The sequence below is a fragment of the Candida pseudojiufengensis genome (genome assembly GCF_024610245.1).
Source record: "Candida pseudojiufengensis strain CBS 10847 chromosome Unknown scaffold8, whole genome shotgun sequence".
NCBI classification, from domain to species: domain Eukaryota; kingdom Fungi; phylum Ascomycota; class Pichiomycetes; order Serinales; family Debaryomycetaceae; genus Lodderomyces; species Lodderomyces pseudojiufengensis.
The window spans coordinates 661,297-682,858 of NW_026261526.1; the positions used below are offsets into that span (position 1 = coordinate 661,297).

Sequence of the window (21,562 nt, forward strand, 5' to 3'; positions counted from 1 at the left end):
CATTTATAATTATATTTATTGTAATAATAGACAAAATTTATATTATTTATTAAAACTTATAGAGTTTATAATGGTAAATTTTTAAACTTCTTACTTAAAACTTTTTCAAAATTCTCTTTAATACATTGCTTCAGCCATTGTAATTAAACGTTTTATTCCTGTATGCCAATTACCTAATTCATCACTAAAATTAGTTGCAACTTCAACATTTAAAGCTTTTGCTTGATCAAAATCTTTTTGTTCTAAACTTGAACTTACTTGAGTTAATGATGTAATTAATGATTTACTAATTTCTTCATTATTTAAATGATCAAATAAAATATTTAATCTTTGTTCCATATCTGCTCCATGTCTTGCATATTTTTCTGGTATATTTGGTTTAATTGCTTCAACTACTTTACTTAATGATTGATAGATTGGTAATGAATCTTCAGGGATATGAGATCTATCACCTTTAGGATGTTTGGTGCTAACTGGTTCAGGTGCTGGTGTTTGAGTTTGTGAGGTTTGTGCAGTAGGTGTTGCAGGAGGTTGGTTTCTAATTGATGGTCCAGTTGGAGGAGGTGGAGGAGGAACACCACTGAAAGCTGGTTGAACCGGAGTTGCCATGGAAGTTCCAAAAGGTAATTGAGGTGGTGGTGCAGATCCAAAATTATTTTCTGGTAATGCAATTCCTTTAGTTGGTGTAAATGCTGGTCCTGGTGCATAAGGATTTTTTGGTGGCATAGCTATATGACTTGGAGGTCCATTTGAAATCAGTTGAGCTGGTGGAGATGCGTAAGTAACTTTAGATGGTATATTTTCAGTTGTTGGAGCATATGGATTTTTCTTAGCTGCACGAGGTGATGCAGTTGCTGTTGGTGGTGCAGTAAATCCAGGAGTTGGTACAGATGGTTCAGCTCCTGGTGGTGGTGCATATTTACTTGATGGTTGTGGCTTTGGTGATGAAACAGATTGTGATTGTGTTGGTATAGATGATTTTGATACTGAACGACTTGCAGTTTTTGGTGGTGGAGGAGCTACATTGTTTGTTGAGATGTTTCTTTTTGGTGGACCAAATGAGTTGATGTTAGTTTGACTAGGATGAGAAGATATTGGAGCTGGAGATGGTGTAGATGGAGCACCTGCAACAGCAGCAGCTGGTCTACGTGGAGCACTAGCTTTTGTTTTGAATGAATCAGGTAAATCGTTCCAACCCTCGGTTTGCAGTTTAGATTTAGATCCACCTGGAGGTGGAGGAGGAACTCCGATATTTAATTGGCTAGCCGCTGGTGTAGCAACTGGTGATGCAGCTTTGTAAATGTTTGATGGTGCATATGGATTTGATTTGGCGTATGGATTAGATTTTGGGGCAGCAGTTGGATAGTTGTTGATAGGCTGTGAAATTGGTGGTTGTTGAGCAACAGGTGGAATTTGAGGAATTGATGATGATCTACTATATTGTTGTTGTTGTTGTTGATATTGTTGTGGTGGTTGATATTGGTGAGGTTGTTGATACTGCTGTTGTGTTGCGTATTGTTGTGGTTGTTGATATTGTGCTTGAGGTACAGAAGGATTTGAACCACTTGGATGTGCTGTCTTTTTTGGTAATGTTTTAGGTAATGCTTTTGATTCTGTTTTTGATTTAGCTGTAGATTTGGTAACATCTTTACCAGTAGCTTTTAAAATTCTTTCTTTTTCAACACCTGCAAATTCACTAGGTAATAATTGTAAAAATTTACTAGCTAAATCGAATTCACCAGTGCCAGCTACAAGATTTACAAACTCCAATATAGCTTTTGAAATTGGTTCTACTAATGGACCAGATATAATACTTTCTGTCTTTGAATAATGTCTGTAGGTTGCAATTTTTTCAATAAAATTTGTTAATGCTTGTAAACGAGCTTCCGAAGGTGTAGAAATATCTTTTGATTTTGATTTTAATAGATCTGATTCTAAAGCTGGTAATTCTTGTAACCAAAGATTAGCTATTTTATCTAAAGCAGAACCAGCTAAGTAGCAAGTAATTGCATCATCTCTATTGTCTTTATTAGCATCTAAAAGTCTATCACCTAATTCTGTCATTTTCTTATTATATTCATCTGTATCAGCAGTAAATGATTGAATACCAATAGCAATTTCTTTAAAGTTGCTGACATTTGCATTAGCAACGAGATCAGTGACATTCTTTGATGAAACATTGTAAATAACTCTTGACAAACTATTGGTTTTATATTTTTCAAAATATGCATTTTTGACACTCTCCTTAACTGTTGATGGAGCATCCAAAGCTAAAACTAAAGCATCAATTAATTTATCTTGACTCAAACTTGATTCTACAGCCTCTTCAATTTTATTTTTTAAAATTAAATTGATCAATTTTTTATCAACATCAGAAGAACTTGATTTATAAATTGTGAAGTCACCCAGTGGTGTGAAAGTCTTTTTAGTAGAAGCATTACCATTGCCGAGATGTGAAAAAAAATCATCATCACCATCTTCTTTAAGTTCTGATTTTCCATTATTTTCCTCCTCCTTTTCATCTTTTTTATTGTTATCATTATTTTCTTGATCTTCTTCCTCAAATAAATCTGTCTTTCCATGTTTTGAAAAGTTTTTCAAAACTTCCCAATCAGCTTTATCAAGATCATTAATTTTATCATCATTCAAATGTACATCTATTATTGCTTCATAATTTTCATCTTTCAAATCTTTAAAAATTTTATCTGATTTTTCATGTCCTTTAACTAAAAATTTGTTGATGGTAATGATAGGTTTAGGACTATTTTTCACTATAACTAATTTAGATCCAAAACCGAATGAAACATTAGTAGGATTTTTCAACCATTTTGGAGCTTGTTGTGTTTCAAATACAGGTTGCTGGGTTTCAGTAACAGATAATTCACTCCAGAATTCATTATCATCATTAGATGCATTAACTTTTGTTGATACTGGTGGTGAAGTATCCTGAATAGTTTGAATGATGATTTTCCCATCAAAAGAAGCAGTTGCAAAAATATCGGGAGCTGAAGGAGCAAATCTAGTTTTAAAAGCCCAATTAGCAGTTGTTGGATATTCTCCCAATTTTATACCTTTTATTGGATTCCATAATAAAGTAGAATTATCTTTACCACTTGAAATTAATAAATCTGGATCTTGTTTGCACCAATCTAATGATAATACTCCCTTTTTATGACCTTCCAAAACTTTTTCTGGAGCATTTGAATTTCTTAAATCCCATGTTAAAATTACTGGACTAGAATCATTATCACTTGCAGTTACTAATTGAGTAGATTTAGTTGGATGCCAAGCAACATGTGAAAAATTGGCTCTACCTGATGAACTATTATATGATAAATGCAAAACTTCTTTTTTAGTTTTTAAATCCCATATTGATGTATAACCACTATTACCTGTACTTGCAAAAATATGACTGACTGAGTTATTCCATGCAACACAACTTATTTCATCCATTGGAGTCATTGCTTGACCAGGTCCAAAAGGTTCTTTAAATGTCTTTGTATCCCATATAAGAATTGATCCATTAGTTCCACCAGTAACTAAAATATGAGGTTGAATTGGATTAAATTGTAATGATTTTGTTACTCCTTTTGATTTTTCAATTTTATGTACAGAAGCTTTTGAAACATCTTTTGTTTTAATTAATATATCTGCATCCCAAAATTGAATATCTCCATTTTCAAAAGCACCAGCTAATAATCCTTTAGGTTTACCTTCAAATGGTTTTGACCAAGCTAATGCATTAAATCTATTTTCAACAGATGTAGAAAAAATAGGTTTATCATTATTTGTAGGTGAAAAAATATCCCATATTTCTAAAGTTGCTGATGAATTAAAATCAATATCAACAGTTCCTGCAACAGTACCTGTAGCTAATAATGGAAGACTATCCAGACTCCAAACAAAAGTCGAAGTTCTATTTATTTCACTTATTTTAACCATTATACCATGAATTGATTGCTTTTACTAATTTTTCACCCTTAAATCTCGAGAACAGTTACTTTTTTATTTTGAGTTTACAACCAATTGACTATGTATAATGTTGTATTAAGTATCCAATTGATTAAAACTTAAATTTAAGTGGTTGTTGTTGCAATCTTGTCGAAAGTAAAAGTTTCCAATTTAAACTATGATCCTAAAGTTTAATTCGTAAATCAAATTGAATTTGACCAACACATTCAAAAATTTCAGCGACTTTTTTGTGTTTGTCTTGTCGTAGATGTTTGTGTGTCGTGACAGAGATTGTTGTCTTGATTTTAAATCTTCTGACAAACGCGTCGACTAAAATTATGATAAGATTATATCAATAGACTAATATGTATGAAAATTTTATCTTCATACATTCCATCGAACTATACAACAAGGTAGAATTTGAGAATCGCAAAAATAAAGATATTGTGAACTTTTAGTATCTGTGCCTCACCGAGTATTCTGTTTTTTATTAGCTGGGAGTTACCAAATTGATATATTTTGAAGTTTGTTAGTTTATCACATGTTAAAAGTTGCGTTTATTGTGTAATAATTAAAACAAAGAGATCAATTGAATAAAGTCTAGCTTAAAATCAAATGATATATAGTATTGAGGTAATATTGAATTTGTATATGAATAATCACCCTATGGATAGACTTAGTACGATGAATCGGTTTATCGCTATTCTCTTCAAAATTACTATAGCATTAAGCATTAATTAATTAATTAATCATTCGATTGTACATAATATCATACAATAGTCTAGAATATTAGTTAATTAAATTTGTTTACTATTTATGGTTATAAAATATTTTAAAAGTAAAGTGGTAAATTAAAGATTTTGTTTCTTTTTTATTGAGAAAAGTTCATTCTATTTTTTTTTCATACATCAACAATCTTATATCAGAGAAATATATATAAAACTACACCAACCAAAGACAAGTACAAACTACCTATTAAAAATAAAAAGTAATCAATGCTGACTCAACTTAAAACTAATTCAACAAATCGACGAACTTTACAAAAACATTTATTAATAAAATATTTAATAAATGGAGTTGCAAAACCTTCATTAAAAGCTTTTATTTATGCTTATCTTTATTTAGTATTACCAAAAGTTTTAGGACAAATTATAAGTGCTATCAAAAAACATAAATATAATAAAATTTATCCAAGAGTTAAAAAGACAATGATAAAAGCTTTACATATTAGAAAATTTCCAATGTTTTCTGCAAGTTTAATTGCTGGTATAAATATTTTAGAACCAATAATTTATGGATTATTAAAAAATAATAAAAAATTTAAATCACCATCAAGTAAATTATTTATATCAACTTTAATTTCTTCATTGATTTCAGCATTGATTACTTTTCCTTTATATCAAAATCATGTAGTACAAATTGGTAGATATAATTCATTAGATTTAACTTTATTAGTTACAACAAGGGCATTAGATACTGCTTTTTCTTCATCATTATCTAAAATTGTTCATCCAAATTTATCAAAATATGGTGATGCTTTATTATTTATTTTAAGTTGTACTCCTATAATGTTTTGTTGGTTTTTTTATCCAGAAAGATTACCTCCTGCTTATTCAAAATGGATTACTTCTGCTGCTAATATGGATCCTGATTTTATAGAAGTTTTAAGATTAGTTAGAAATAAAGATTTAATTTATGGTCAACATGGACCATATGAAGATTTTTTAGGTCCTTATTTTGAAAGATATGGTAAAGATCCAAAAAGAGGTAATACTGTAATTAATCAACCTATTGAATGTGAAGCTGTACATGCTTTTAAAACAAAAAGTTGTGAATTACATGCTTTATGGAGATTTTGGAGAGGTTTTAAATTTGCTGCAACTGTTTATTTACCTTTAAATTTATTAATGTTATTATTCCCACTGAAAATTAAAATGTCAGCAAGATTGATTCGTGCTTTAAAATCTTCAATTAGATCTTCGTGTTTTTTAGGTGCTTTTATTGGATTTTATTGGTATGCTGTTTGTTTAGCAAGAACAAGAATACTTCCATATTTATTCCCTAAAGTACCTAAAGTTCGTTGGGATGATACAATTTGTCCTGCTGCTGGAGCATTAGCTTGTGGGTTTTCATCATTTGTTGAAACTCCTCAAAGAAGAAAAGAATTAGCATTATTTGTTGCACCAAGAGGTTTAGGAACTTTAGTATCTTCAGAACCTTCAGAAAGAAATTTAAGAATTGAAAGTATTGTATTTTCAATAAGTTTAGCTATTTTAGTTGCATATTCAAGAAGTAAATCTTCAAGTGTTAGAGGTATTTTTGGGAAAGGGTTAAAACAAATATTTAATGTAAACACTTATAATTAGATTTATAAAGACTATTTCAAGGACACTATATAGACTGTTATACAATTTAATTTACTTCGACTTTTATTTTATTGTTAGCTTTGAATTGAGTTTATACTTGTTGGTGCGTAAAATCTGCGTTCAATCGAATTCATATGCGAGAAGTGATAATTCTAAATTTCAAAATTCTACGATTCCAGTTACATTCTTTTACAAATCAATCATAAAGAAGCACATACTAGTTATGGAGATGATATGCTGGATCAAAATACGGATGAAGAATTAGAACATTCTGAGTATGAATTTGCAATCCCACCAAAAGGACCAGTTAAAAATTTCACAAAGCGACATGAAGAACTTGCAAATTTATTAAAAATTCCCCAAGAAGATCATTATTTAAGATTCATATTTAAAACTGTTATAGCATTATGTGATCCTTTTACACAACCAGAAGAAACTGAAGATAATATTTTAGGAGTTAATTGTATATCTGATTTATTAATCTTTTTTGCTTATGATGAATATGAATCTGAATATGAAACAGATTTAATAGAATTTAATTCAATAAAATTTGATATAACAACTAAATTTTTTTTAATTTTACAAAAAATTCATGAAATTTTAAATGCAAATGATGAATTAAATTTAAGATTTCTTGATAATTCAAAACTGAATTGGGAAAATTCATTACCAAAATGGACTCCCATAACAGCACTTGTAAATAATGATTATAATTTAAAATTAATTTATTCAGTAGCTTGTGTTTTAATAATGTCAATTCAAAAATTATGTTATAATGATAATGATAATTTTAATTTACTGCAAAATCCTTATTTACATTATTTTTTAAAATTATGGAAATGTCATACAAATATTATATTATTAGGTCTTGAGATTGATAGAAGAATTGAATTTCAAAATTTAGATAAAAATTTAGAAATTATTACACCTCCCATAATATTAAAAGTTTTAAAAGGTTCAAGTTCAATAAGATATGTATTAGCTTATGTATTAAATATGAATCCATCACTGTCATTTGATGATGATGAATTATTTAGTATATGGTCAAATAAACCATATATTGAAGATTATATTGATTTAAATGATGAACCAATTTTTAATTTTATTCAACCTTTAGCAAGATCAATTGCAAATGGTGGTGCTTTATCATTAGATATGAGATTAGTAATGATAGCTTTACTTATTATATATTCTGGAACTTCATTTACAACTGAACAATATTTAACAAATAATGATACCCCATCAAAGAATAAAGAACATGCAAGTAGGAAATTAAATCGTTGTAATAATATTTCTGAAATTGGTGATATTTTAATAGATTTGGAATATGCTGATAGATTTGATGAAGATATTAAATATATGTTGGAAGAATATGAATGTGTTGATGATGATGATGATGATGAGGAGGATGAAGATGATGATGATGACGATGAGAGTGATATGGAGGATGTTAATGGGATTGATATGGAAGGCATTTATGACGTAATTAAAAATGATGAGAATAGAGCAAAAAAGAATGTACTGCAACGCACAAGTGAGAGCAAAGAAGATAATGAAGAAACTCATCTGAAAAATCAAGAATTAGAAAACATAAATATCCAATTCGATGAATATGGAAGAGATTGGAGAGATATACCGAGAGGAGGAAATTCACAAATGAAAGATGCATTTTCAAGACTTTTTGAAATAGTAGATACATTTCCAATTAAAAATCCTGAAGGAGTTGCATATATGAATTGGGATCGTTTTCAAACTTATTTAGATGATATATGTATTAAAAATATTGAATCTGATCCTTCATATGATCCTAATATTGGTCAAGTTATAATAAATACAATTTCAAAAGCTATAAAGGATGAAGTAAACAACAAGAAACCAGAAATTACAGCTGATAAAATTTTTAAATATTTTAAATCTCCTGCTACTGAAAATCAAATAAAGAAAGTTCAACAAAGTAATAAATCTATTATTCCAATTTTTAATATCACAAAATTTGAATTATTTTTACATTATAATACTGAATTAGCAAGAGCTAGTATGGATGAATTATTAATGTGTCCTGGAAAAAGAAGATTAATTATTTGGTATTTAACTCATAATATTAATTTATCAAATGTTTTAGTTGATTATATTTTTCAATTAGCAGCTGGATTAAGAGGTATACAAGAACTCAATAAATTATATATGTTCACTAGAAAGGGAGATAAAGTTATATTAAGTGATGTAGAACAACTGATGTTATTACATGAATTTTTTACAACTAGTGCATTTTATTTATCTGCAAATGATGGATTAGAAATTGAAGAAGGTTATGAAGTTGTTTTAGCCGAATCAATTGCTAAGAAATTAATGAGTATACTTTGTTTAATGATTAATCAATTAATTAAATTGAATGTAATAAAAATTCATAAAAAATTTAGTGAAAAAGATGATATTTTTGATTATAGTAATGAATTACTGATTTTATTAATTAATTGGATTGGTAAAGTACCTGAAGCAAGACAATTATATTTTAAATTGAATCACATTAAAGAGGAAGAAATTGAAGAAATATCTAATGAAATAGAAGATGTACAAACCACAACAAAGGATGAATTAGAATTATTTATGAATTATGATGAAATGACTACAAATGAAGTAAATCAAGATTTAATTAAAAATCCATTTCATAAAAAAATTGTAATGAACTTTGCCAAAAAAATCGAACAAGATTTAAAATCAATATATATTAAAGATGAAATCGTCAATTCAAGAAATTTAGATGAAATTGAACAAGATTTTAGAATTTTTATAATGTTTTTTAATTCTTTATGTAAAATTGAAGAATTAGCTGAAAAATTATTTGAAATTACTGAAGCTGTTATAAGTAGTGGTAATGTTTCATTATTTGGTCAAATTTCAAAACCTGAGATTTTAAATAATAATGATGAAAAAAAAATTAATAAAGATGATAAAAATGATAAAAATGATGAAGAAATAGCTGAATTTAATACAGATTTTTTAAATGGTGAAGGTAAATTTAAAGATAAAAAATCACAATCATCTAAGAGTAAAAACAAACACAAGAAGAAAACTAAGTCAAAACGAAGGTAAAATTAGTTATGATTTAAAGCATGTATATAATTATAGGAACATTGTATTTTTATTTTTTACTTTGACATATTACGTCGGCATTCGTATTTTGTACAACAATATTTGGTACCTTTTTTTTTTTTTTGGAATGCCGAAATATTAACTTTCAGATCCAATATTTAGATTTACCACTAATCTCAATCTTTTGAATATTAAAATCTCATGAAAATGTAAGAATTTGCAAATTAATTCAAATATTTAAAAAGATCTTTTTCATATCAACTATAATTTCCAAAAATAAAAAAAACCACAAATTATTCATCAATTTTTAAATACTATGATGTCCTGTAAGGCAAGAACAATTGTTTCAATGATATTGGTCAGTTTAGGGGTCGTTTTATTATTTTTATCACTTGCCATTTGGTCACTTGCCATTTGGGACTCGGCAAACGATTATAAAGCATTATATCTAACTAGTCAACAAAATCAAGAAGATGAAAAAATTACAGATGAAAAAAGGGAGACTTATTTTAAATATGAGAGGGCTACATTGTTGTTAGTTGCTTGCGGTATATTTTTCATTCTAATTGGATTATGTGTGTTCTTTCATCCAACGATATCTGCTTATCATCAAAAGCTTTGGTCCACCAACTATTCAGAACATGGACATTTCAGTTGCACCTGACTGCTTATGAAAGATAATAATAAGTGTTCAACGACTATATAACATTTTCATTGTGTTTTTATTGCTATAATTGATATTTTAATTGTGAAAATGGGTTTTGGTTGGAGTATGACTGAATTGGCTTTGTTTGATGTGAGTGGTATCGATTTTGGTTTTGATCTTTGGTTTTGGTATTGGTGTTGGTGTTGTTGAATTGGAGCTTTTGTTCATTTTATATTGTCTCACAAATATTCTCTTTTTTAACTTTTCTTTTGAATCAAGTTTTGTAATCATACTGAATTAAAAATGTTTCGATATTATGATCTCTGACATAATTTATTTTTGACTCTACTGACTAACTCGAATTGTAGCTCTGTTATCATTTGAAAAGTCTTACTGCAAGTCATTTTTCTTCCCTTCTGAAAATTTTGATAATGTCTTCGAATATAATCTGCAATTTCTCTCTACCGGAGGTAATTAAATTTCCTTGACGAACGTAAAAATTTCATTCAGGATTTTTGACGCATATCGTCCGTAAAATTCCAGAATACATTTTCAACACCATTATAAGTAAAGGAATAGGGTTCATGATATATTCATGTTTTGTGAAAAGAATGGTTTTTGTTTCGAAAATTTATCAGTTTTATTCTTCGTGGATGTTCTATGGTTTTTTAGTTTCTTTATCTTATGAATTTTTCGTTCCTCCATTTCCTGGTTCCTTAGTTCAACGATGTCCTGCTTGTTTTATAGTGGCTGAGTTATGATAAATTTGTCTTTGAGGTTTATGATTTTTCAATTTCTCGTTAGTGACTTGAACCATAACAACATTGAAAATAATCGATCCAATAAAGGCACAACACCAAAATGTAAAAATAGTAAAAGCAAAAGTATGTTTTTTAATAAACTGAGCATATGTTAAGGGTTTATCAACCGATTTCCTTTTGTATTTCAATCTTAGAACCATCATTAGTTTTTTTTCATTATTGGTAACTAGCTTATCATAAATAATATCTTCATTCATCAATTTTATATGACCCACTGTTTCAGGAATTTTTAGGATTCTACCTTCTTGAGGTTGATTTTGATTTTCGATTTCTTCTTCTTCTTGAGCCGAGTTTGAATTGGCTTGTCTAGGCTCATGATAAAGGGGTAGATTTTCCAACTCCATGTTACAATCGTTTGATAACTCTTAAAATTGTTTGATCAATTAAGGCATGTGTTCATTGGAAACTGAAACATATGGAATTGTTCAAACATTTTAATATCAAAAATCTCCCAAAATTTTGATAATTTTTTTTAGTAAATAATAAGAAAAAAAAACACATTTGTTTTCATAAACCAGTTACCAAAATATCTATCACATAAATTTGTTTGTTTATTATTTCCTTATTTGATAAATTTGATTCATTTATCTTGGCTTGATATTTTGAACTAATTATCAAACCAAAAAAGATATAACAATTGAGCATCCAATCATTCATTAAGGCTGTGCTTATATGATGAACTTCATGGTCCTGGGTATTTAACAGGAAAGTATGAACACCAATTTTTTTTCAGGTATCACTATGAGATATATAATCGATTTATAATTGTTTTCATAAAAAACTGTATCTTTTGAAACAATTTTCGTTATTGGATTGAACAAATTTGTAGGTCGAATCAATTTCGATATGAGCTTGAAAATATGATTTAATATTGAACTTCTTTAATATTCCAAAAAAACAAACCAAACATGAAAGAGCAGGTCGTACACATGAAGAACAACAAACCACCCATATAGTATAAAAATGAATCTTTTAATTTGTCTTTAAAACTGTGAGGTTTGCAAGTGTTCTTTACTTTTTTCTTAAAACACATGATTGATTCATTGCATTCAACATGATGTGAAATGTCATTAACTTCAATTATATCATCATCAATAATCTGAATTAACAGAACAGAATTAGGTATTTCAATTAACTGAGGTATAGACTCGGAATTTCGATTGTTTCGTTCTTGTTGATCTTCTTGATTTTGAGCGTTGAAATTCAAATTATTTTCGTGCTCCAGAGAAGCATAACTAGGTGGTGCTGATTCTGAATCCATTATAATGACTTGATCAAACTTTACTCGCAAAAAGGTTCGGCAAGTTTTTCAATGGTAAATTGTGGACATTTTCCCCAATTATAGTCCAGTTTCAAATTTGGTCATATCTTGAGTTTAAAATTTTTAGTAAACAACAAGAAGTCAAATTTCACAAAATATTTTTCTTTTTTTCAAAATAATCATAATAACATGCTGAGTTATACATATAGCTTGCTGGATATGGTTGTTTTTAAACGTAATGTTCGTCCAAATCACTTCGTTAAAATAATAAACTGTGTGTTCTTTCATCCCGCGATCTGCTTATCATCAAAAGCTTTGGTCCACCAGCTATCAGAACATGGACATTCCAATTCCACTTGACTTCTTAGGAAGTTAAAGATAATTATAAGTGTTCAAGGATTATATAAAATTGTCGTTGTGTTTTTATTGCTATAATTGAATTTTTACTTGTGAAAATGGGTTTTGCTAGGAGTATGACTGAATTGGCTTTGTTTAATTTAAGTGGTTTTGGTTTTGGTATTGGTGTTTTGTATTGGAGCCGTTGTTCATCGTATATCGTTTCATAAATGTACTCTTTTTTAACTTCTCTTTTAAATAAGTTCTTGTGATAATACTGAAATGTTTCGTTGATTTTTGATCTCTCACATAACTTATCTCTGACCCCATGGACTAGAAATTGTCGATCTAGTTTCCTATTTGAATGTGATTATACCTAACTATAGTGTAATTGCCAGATATTAATTCATCATAGCACAAATTTGGTATATGAACAGGTGAATTAATAAGGTTGGTGTAATGTTATTGATAAGTCTTGTCACTCGTTACCACGACTTTGTAACTATTTACATCAAACTTCCTTTTGTGTAATGTTGAATAACTTGGTACCTTATTTTTTTTTAGAATCCCAAAATAACAGCATTCAGATCCAACATATAGATTTGCCTATTAAATTCATATCAAAATGAAGAGAAAATTGCAAGTTTATCCAAATACTGAAAAAGACCTTTTTCAAATCAATTACATCTAAAGTAGAAAGAACAACAAATTTTTATCAATATATGCATACAAAGCTTGACCCAAAGGTGACAATAATTGTTCCAGAGGTATTCCTTACTATTGCCTTTGTCTTATTATGTTTGATACCCGTAGGATGGATTTATACAAAACATTATAAAATAAAATATCAAAATAGCGAAGAAAAGAATGAAGCGAAAGAAATCACAGATCAGATAAAAAAAATTCATGTCATTTGGCAGAGAGTCACAACGGGGTTAGTTGTTTGCTGTGCAGCTTTTACAGCAACTGGATTATGTGTGGGCATTTATCCCACATTCGCTGCATATCAACAGAAAACTATTTCCAATTTAGAACATGGGCATAGCAATCCCTATAATCGCTAAGAATTAAAAATAATAAAGAATTTTCAAAAATATATAACATTTTCATTGTGTTTTTATTGCTATCATTGAATTTTTAATTGTGAAAATGGAATTTGGTGGGAGTATGACTGGATTGGCTTTGCTAGTGTATCGGTTTTGGTTTTGAATTTGGTGTTGTTGGATTCCAGCTTTTGTTTCATTTTATGTTGTCTCAGAATGTACTCTTTTTTAACTTTTCTTTTGAATCAAGTTTTGAAATCATACTGAATAAAAAATGTTTCGATATTGTGATCTCTGACATAATTTATTTTTGACTCTACTGACTAACTCGAATTGTAATTCTGCTATCCTTGAAAAGTCTTACTCCAAGTCAATTTTCTTCCCTTCTGAAACTTTTGATACTTTCTTCGAATCTAATCTGTAATTTCTCTCTACCGGAGGTAATTGAATTTCCTTGACGAAAACAACATAATTCCTTCAAGATTAATGAAAATGTTGACGCCTGTTGTCTGTAACATTTCGAAATACATTTCCAACACGTGTTATAAGTAAAGAATTAGATTTATCATAATATTGTTTTACGGAAAGGTTAGGTTCTTGTTTTAAAATTTATTAAGTTTATGGTCCTCCATTTCCTGGTTCCTCAGTTCAACCATGGCCTGCTTGTTTTATAGTGGCTGGGTTATGATAAATTTGTCTTTGAGGTTTATAATTCTTCAATTTCTCGTTAGAGATATTAACCATAATAAACATTAAAAATAATCGATCCAATGAAAGCACAACACCAAAATGTAAAAAAAGTAAAACTAAAAGGATGCTTTTTGATAAATTGAGCATATGTTAAGGGTTTATCAACCGATTTCCTCCTATATTTCAATCTTAGAACCATCATTAATTTTTTTTCATCATTAGTAACTAGCTTCTCATAAATAATATCTTCATTCATTAATTTTATATGACCCACTGTTTCAGGGATTTTTAAAATTCTACCTTCTTGAGGTTGATTTTGATTTTCAATTTCTTTTTCTTCTAGAGCCGAATTAGAATTAGTTTGTCTAGGCTCATGATAAAGGGGTAAATTTTCCAACTCCATGTTGAAATCGTTTGATAACTCTTAAGATTGTTTAATTATCAAGGAATGTATTCTTTGGAGAATTGAAGAAGATGGAGTTGTTCAAACATTTTAATATCAAAAATCTTCCAAAGTTTTGATGACTTTTTAGTAAATAATAAGAAAAAAAAACACAACTTTTTTTTCATGAATATCTATCACACAAATTTATTTGTTTATTTTTTCCTTATTTGATAAATTTGATTTCTCTAACTCAGCCTGATATATTGAATCAATTACCAAACCAAAAATATGAGTACAAACTGAGCATCCAATCATTAACGCAGTGCCTATATGATGAAGTTCATGGTCCTCTGTTATTTCACACGAGAAAGTCTGAACACCGCGTTTTCTTTTAGGTTTAGGTAATCCTTTGAGATATATGATCGATTTATAAATGTTTTCGTAAGAAACTGTGTGTTTTCGTAAGAAACTGTGTATCTTCTGAAATGAATTCGTAATCGAATTTGAACAAATTTTCAGGTAGGATGAGTTTCGATTTGAGCTTGAAAATTTGATTTAATATTGAAGTTTTTCAAAATCGTATGCATATACCAAACCCGAAAGAGAAGGTGGTACACATGAAGAAGAACAAACCACACGCATAATGTAACCATGGTTTTTTTAATCCGTCTTTAAAAATGTGAGTGTTCTCTGCTTTTCTTTTGAAACACATGATTGATTCATTGCATTCAACATGAGGTGAAATGTCATAAAATTCAATTATATCATCATCAATAATTTGAATTAACAGAACAGAATTAGGTATCTCAATTAACTGAGAGATAGACTCGGAATCTCGATTGTTTCGTTCTTGTTGATCCTCTTGATTTTGAGCATTGGAATTCAAATTATTTTCGTACTCCATAGATGTATGACTAGGTGGTGTTGATTCTGAATCCATTATATTGATTTGGTCAAACTTTACTCGCAAAAAGGTTGGGCAAGTTTTCCGAATGATAAATTGTGGACATGTTTCTCAATTATAGTCCTATTTCAGATTTGGTCGTATCTTGAGTTTGAAATTTTTAGTAAACAACAAGAAGTCAAATTCCACAAACATATTTTTCTTTTTTTCAAAATTATCATCATAACATGCTGAATTATACATGTAGCTTGCTGGTTGTTTTTAAACGTAACGCTCGTCCAAATTACTTCGTTCAAATAATAAACTAGCCATCCAGGGGAAACTTACCTATGAAAATATTTTGATAAAAGGGCCATTTAAAATTATTTTGGATCTTGACATTATTTCTCCATCGGTTTATATTCTTTCTCTATGCTCTTGTTTTTGTCAAATCTTTCAATTGAATAACATAACTCTTTTGTTTAGTTGTATTAAAGGAAAAGTGATACCCATCAAGCCTGCTATAAATCTGTCCTCAGTCGAGCCAAAATGATTTATACCAGTACATTTAGCTTTATTCAATTTAAGTTAGTAACCACAATTATTAATTTTTAACAAATTTATTTGACTAACAGTAGAAAAATGTGTAAACTGAAGACATTTTTGAAACAGTAGCTGCATAAAGACTTTTCATACACAAATTTGAAGTCAAAAATTAAATATGTCGGCAATCAAATAAAAAGGAAACATCTGTAACCGTTAAGTTTAATATTTACGAACAATTTATTAATATATTACCCCATCAAATGTTCAGTAAATTGAGTTCTCAATCTTTTAAAACTACAATCATGTCTGCCAAAAGATTCAATTCATCAATTAATCCAGTATGTTAGTCAATTGAGTGATTACAACTAATGATATATTGTGATGGTCGTTTTCGTCAAATCTCGTATACTAACTATGACGTATAGGTAAGAACCCAACAAGCTCCACCACCAGCTGCGTCATACTCACAAGCTATCAAAGTAAATGGTATGTTTTAAAAAAATCATGTCCAGATCATGGACAAAAGGAAAGCAAAGTACTAATAATGTTATAGGTTTCATATATGTATCAGGACAAATCCCATATACACCAGATAATAAACCATTATCATCATCAGCTACAATTCAAGATCATGCTGAACAAGTAATACAAAATGTTTCAGCAATTTTAGAAGCTTCAAATTCGTCATTAAATCATATAGTAAAAGCAAATATATTTTTAACTGATATGTCTTCACAATTTGGAGAATTTAATAAAGTTTATGGTAAATATTTTAATGAACATAAACCTGCTAGATCTTGTGTTGCTGTTAAAGAATTACCTTTAGGAGTACCATTAGAAATGGAAGTTATTGCTATTGAAAGAGATGATAATAAATTATAAATAAGGGATAGTTGAATACACGTGTCGATGAACCATCGGATTATATTGTATTGATTAGTTTTTCACGTCTGCTCCATCAGAAATAGACGATTTCGAAGTTCATTCAATGATTGATCTTTAGTTTGGTTTAAGGACCGAATCTCGAGTTTTCCTTACCAATCTCTAGTTTTGATAACCTATCTCTCAACTAGTAAGTTCTAAATCGACTGCTGAACTTACACCAACTTGTTTGAAAGCGAAAAGGTTAGAAATGGCGGTCAGAATCACAGATCTCAGTATCATGATTCTAATTCTGGTTTTCACTAATACATACCTTTTGGACGAAATCATTAAGTTGGTTACATAAATGGGTTGTGTATATAATTTACGTCTTGATTTGTAAAAAAAAGCAGTCACAACAAGTCATGTGAGCAATGAAAGCAGCTATTTTCTTTTTATTTTTTGGTAGCGTTGCATTTGTAGTATACAAAATATTTTGTATGAGAGCTTAAAAGTGAACACAAAAATGAAACAGTTATACTGAGAAAGAGAAGAAGAAAAATAATTAGTGAGGAAATTTTCAGTATAGTTAGAAAAAATATTGATAGTAAATTTTTCACGTTATTACATCAACAACTCAACTATACATATACATAATCAACAATGGCTCAACGTGTAACTTATAGAAGAAGAAATCCATGTATGTTTAATACTACCATTACAGAAAGACTAAGACCGGGAATAGACGTAACCACAGACTGTCAAAGTGTAGAATAATTTATTAATTATGGAATGCAAAATACCTTCAACAGACATATGACCTACATCCATGCATTATAAAACAATACATCATACTTTATGATCATTATCTAAAATTCATATAGTTGAATAGTGGATATTTTGAACATATTCCAGCAATTTTGAATTCATATTTCATCATTTCAAATGCTTCAAGTCAAATACATCCCAAATCCATTCATCTCATACTTAAAAAATTATTATCAAATCAGTAGCAGTACTATCTGTGAACGGCGTTCGTCGGTCAAAGTTTCATCAGGAGTCTTTAAATTTCAAAAGGATATAACAGAAATACTAACAATAATATTATAGACAACACCAGATCAAATAAAATCAAGGTTGTTAAAACCCCAGGTGGAAAATTAGTTGCTCAACATGTTAAAAAAGCTGCTTCAAGAGTCAAATGTGGTGACTGTGGTTCAGCTTTAGCTGGTATTTCAACTTTAAGACCAAGAGAATATGCTCAAGTCTCAAAAACTCACAAAACTGTTCAAAGAGCTTACGGTGGTTCAAGATGTGCTAACTGTGTTAAAGAAAGAATTGTTAGAGCTTTCTTAATTGAAGAACAAAAAATTGTTAAAAGAGTATTAAAAGAACACCAAGAAAAAGAAAAGAAAGCTTCAGCTAAAAAAACTAGTAAAAAATAAATGAATTAGTTGGAGAAATAAAATAGGTGGGTGTTTGATGTTCTGGTTGGAGTATAGTTAGCATGACTTTAAATGTACAATAATATTTTTACGTTAAAAGAAAAATTTGAAATTTATTTTTTGTTACAATTTTTTAGATAATTTAAATTTGGCAACCAAATTCAAATTACAATCTTATTTTCTCTTCCTCACGAAATCAATGACACACTTGGTATCAAACATACAAGGAAGTGTAAATAATTTGATAAGTAAGTAACTACCTCGGATATATAGTTTGAAGAAGTTAGACTAACATACAAGTAGAAACTGCAAAAGAAATTTATAATACACTAAATTCAAAGCATTATGAGGGAAATACAGATTTGTTGATCCAAAAAAAGATTGACTTGATCATACCTATTGCAGAGAATGTGTGTGGAGTAATAGAACTGGACCCCTTGGTAGTTCAATTACCTAAAAATTTACAAGAGCTGTTGGAATTGGTTGCAACTGATTTATGGAATACTAGTGGTTCAGTTACGGTTGATGTTGATACGAACCAAGGAATTCAATTATTTGCAATCATAATGTTAGTCATTTATGAAAAGTTAAACAGAAGTATTGAAAGATCTTTCACAATAATTAATTGTTTCATTAAATTATTTGCAGCATCGATTCAAAATGATAATATTGATAATTTGGTTGCGAAAAAATCTCATACACTGCTTGAAAATATGTTGAGCTATTTGATAACTACTAATAATGAAAACAAATTTAACAAAATTCATTTGCAAATGCTTGATGAAACTTATCTGAAGTTTTTGATTTTATGTTTAAATTACACTGCTTTATCGAAAGATTTTCGTATGTTCAAAAATTATGAATCAAAAATTTGTGAAATTTTAAATGTTTCAAATCCATCACTTGATTTTGTGTTAGAATCTACAAGAATTTTGTATAATTGTGGTTTAGATCAGTTGAATGATAATAAATTTGAAAACGCTAAACTTTTAATCACAACATCTATCAAATTAATTGAAATTCATTTAAATGATCAAAGTTCAGAGCTAGTTAAAAATAGATATCTCAATTTATATATTTTATTAATCAAATGTTATAAAAGTATTGATACAAAAGATTCAAAACAAAAGGCTATTACAGCTTTAGAACAAATCCAAAATCAATTTTCAGATGTATTTGAAGTTTATCCTTTGTATTTCGAAACTTTGGAACAACCACATGATGAAACTAAATTTGGTGACATATTAATGCGTATGGTGATGTCTGTTGATATTAGTAATAAAATCGATCAAACAATAAGTTTGTTAGAAGAAAATTCAAAAAATTGTTATAAGGGAGTTAATAATTGTTTGGATTATTTAATTACCAATGTAAGTATTGAACATGTACAAATTGAATCATTAATTGTTGCAAAGTTTTTGGTTAATATTGAATTAGCCCAAAATAAAGAACCTTTTGTTAGAATTAGAGAACTAGTAATGTTTATTCAACTACTTGAAAAGACTATTCAACAACCATTGAGTACAAATACTAAAACTAGTATTTGTGCTTTAGTATGGAAACAAGGGATGCTTACATATAACAAAACGAATTATGATGAAAGTACCGGATGGCTTCAGTTATCACTTTCTAGAGTTTTTCAAATGGAGCATAATGAAAATCAAGATAGAGGTAAAATCATTCGAGCTATTCAAAATAATCAACTTTTGAAAGGTGATGCTAATGCTGTCATTAAATCAACTAACTTAATGGATGATGATGATAAATCCAATATTTTATCACAATATAATTTATTCAGAGCATATTTAAAATTGAATGAAGAAAAGAAAGCTTTAGATTGTTTCCTGAAAATTACACAACATCAATTGAATTCTACCACTATTTTGACAATAGCTGCATGTATAATTGAAAGTACTGATATTTTATCAAATGAATTTATGAAAAATTCGTTATTACAATTATTAAATTTACTTATGTCGAAAGATTTAACAACTGAATTTATTGAAAAATTGGGTTCATTTGGTATTGTTTTACCAATTTGTTTTAGATGTGCTATCTTGTTATTTTCTGCTTCTGTTGAAAAAGATATTAATATGAATTTAAATGAATTAACTGATGTTTGTGAAATGTTAGAAAGTTGTTATAAATTTGCAAATGATATGCTTGAAGTCAATAATAATATGTTTTCAACTAATGATTTGGAATGGTTTGCAAGTAAAGCTTATAATTTAGCTGTATTATGTTTGGAAAATAAAATAACCGAAAGAGTGATTCAATTATGTCATACATGTATTGGATTTACTAGATTGATTTCTCCAAAAGTTGATAAATTAAGGTATGATAATATTTTAATTTGGAAAGTCAGAGCAAATTTAATGATGTTTTCAATGATTATTCAAAATTCCAATGAAAATGATAATCAAAATGATTGGAATTTTATAAAAAGTCAAGGTGATAAAATTATTGAAGAAATTACAATTAGTGAAATCAATAATGAAGAATGGTTTGAATGTCAACAACAATTATATGCATACTTTTTTCAAGCTGAATTGATGATTGGATCAATTGATCAAATATTAATATTAATTGAAAAAACTTCAATATTAAATTCTAAAATTAAATTCAATTTATTTGATGTTTATGTAAATTTAGTCAATTATTCAAGAAAATTATTAAACAAAGATACAAAATTACATATTTTAAGTTCAATTATAGATTATACATTTGAATCAGGAGATTCATCAATTTTACCTACATTAATAACTTGGATTAGAATTCGTTTAGAACTTACAAATTTAGATGATAATGATTCTACAAAATTAAATTCAATTAATATTGCTGGTCAGTTTTATAAATTATATAAATCAAATGTTGCTGAAATTAATATACCAACATTTGAAATTGAATGGCTTGCAAGTATATCATGGAATTTTGGTGTTAGATTTTTAATGTATGTATTGGTTGAATTGATAAATTTGAGATAAAAGAATACTAACTTCTGGACAGTGATTGCAATGATTTAAAATCTGGTATCAGATGGTGTGCTTATGGAATTGTTTTTTCAAAATTTATACATGAAAAAATAATGAGACAAGTATGTTTGAATCATGGAATATTTCACGTTTTGATTTGATTTACTAACAACATGTAGTTCAATGATATGTGGAAAGAATTGGCAACAGAACAAAAACTTGATGTGAATTTATTAAATAACGAAATCAACAAATTATGAAAG

General features: G+C 28.5%; 6 protein-coding genes and 1 pseudogene across 7 annotated transcripts; 4 read left to right on the forward strand and 3 right to left on the reverse strand. All coding sequences in view use genetic code 12, as the record gives it.

Annotated features, from left to right (window-relative positions):
* Positions 1 to 117: 117 nt before the first annotated feature.
* Positions 118 to 3,942, reverse strand: PGA63 (Pga63p; the record flags this gene model as incomplete). The annotated part of the gene is made up of 1 exon (XM_051756545.1): positions 118 to 3,942. The coding sequence occupies one exon, from the start codon at positions 3,940 to 3,942 to the stop codon at positions 118 to 120; it is 3,825 nt and encodes a 1,274-aa protein (XP_051615596.1).
* A 1,004-nt stretch (positions 3,943 to 4,946) lies between these two features.
* Positions 4,947 to 6,317, forward strand: KGF55_001919 (uncharacterized protein; the record flags this gene model as incomplete). The annotated part of the gene is made up of 1 exon (XM_051756546.1): positions 4,947 to 6,317. One exon carries the CDS (start codon positions 4,947 to 4,949, stop codon positions 6,315 to 6,317), a length of 1,371 nt encoding a protein of 456 aa, XP_051615597.1.
* A 234-nt stretch (positions 6,318 to 6,551) lies between these two features.
* Positions 6,552 to 9,410, forward strand: KGF55_001920 (CCR4-NOT core subunit; the record flags this gene model as incomplete). Its single annotated transcript, XM_051756547.1, has 1 exon — positions 6,552 to 9,410. One exon carries the CDS (start codon positions 6,552 to 6,554, stop codon positions 9,408 to 9,410), a length of 2,859 nt encoding a protein of 952 aa, XP_051615598.1.
* A 1,367-nt stretch (positions 9,411 to 10,777) lies between these two features.
* On the reverse strand, positions 10,778 to 12,138 carry KGF55_001921 (uncharacterized protein; the record flags this gene model as incomplete). The annotated part of the gene is made up of 2 exons (XM_051756548.1): positions 10,778 to 11,183; positions 11,909 to 12,138. 2 exons carry the CDS (start codon positions 12,136 to 12,138, stop codon positions 10,778 to 10,780), a joined length of 636 nt encoding a protein of 211 aa, XP_051615599.1.
* A 2,115-nt stretch (positions 12,139 to 14,253) lies between these two features.
* KGF55_001922 (uncharacterized protein) lies at positions 14,254 to 15,532 on the reverse strand (the record flags this gene model as incomplete). The annotated part of the gene is made up of 2 exons (XM_051756549.1): positions 14,254 to 14,572; positions 15,222 to 15,532. The coding sequence occupies 2 exons, from the start codon at positions 15,530 to 15,532 to the stop codon at positions 14,254 to 14,256; spliced, it is 630 nt and encodes a 209-aa protein (XP_051615600.1).
* Positions 15,533 to 16,323: 791 nt separating this feature from the next.
* On the forward strand, positions 16,324 to 16,903 carry MMD1 (isoleucine biosynthesis protein; the record flags this gene model as incomplete). The annotated part of the gene is made up of 3 exons (XM_051756550.1): positions 16,324 to 16,359; positions 16,447 to 16,507; positions 16,575 to 16,903. The coding sequence occupies 3 exons, from the start codon at positions 16,324 to 16,326 to the stop codon at positions 16,901 to 16,903; spliced, it is 426 nt and encodes a 141-aa protein (XP_051615601.1).
* Positions 16,904 to 17,545: 642 nt separating this feature from the next.
* On the forward strand, positions 17,546 to 21,311 carry KGF55_001924 (annotated as a pseudogene). The gene is made up of 3 exons: positions 17,546 to 17,582; positions 17,993 to 18,205; positions 18,643 to 21,311. Coding segments are annotated over exons 1-3 (2,919 nt in total).
* Positions 21,312 to 21,562: the final 251 nt, after the last annotated feature.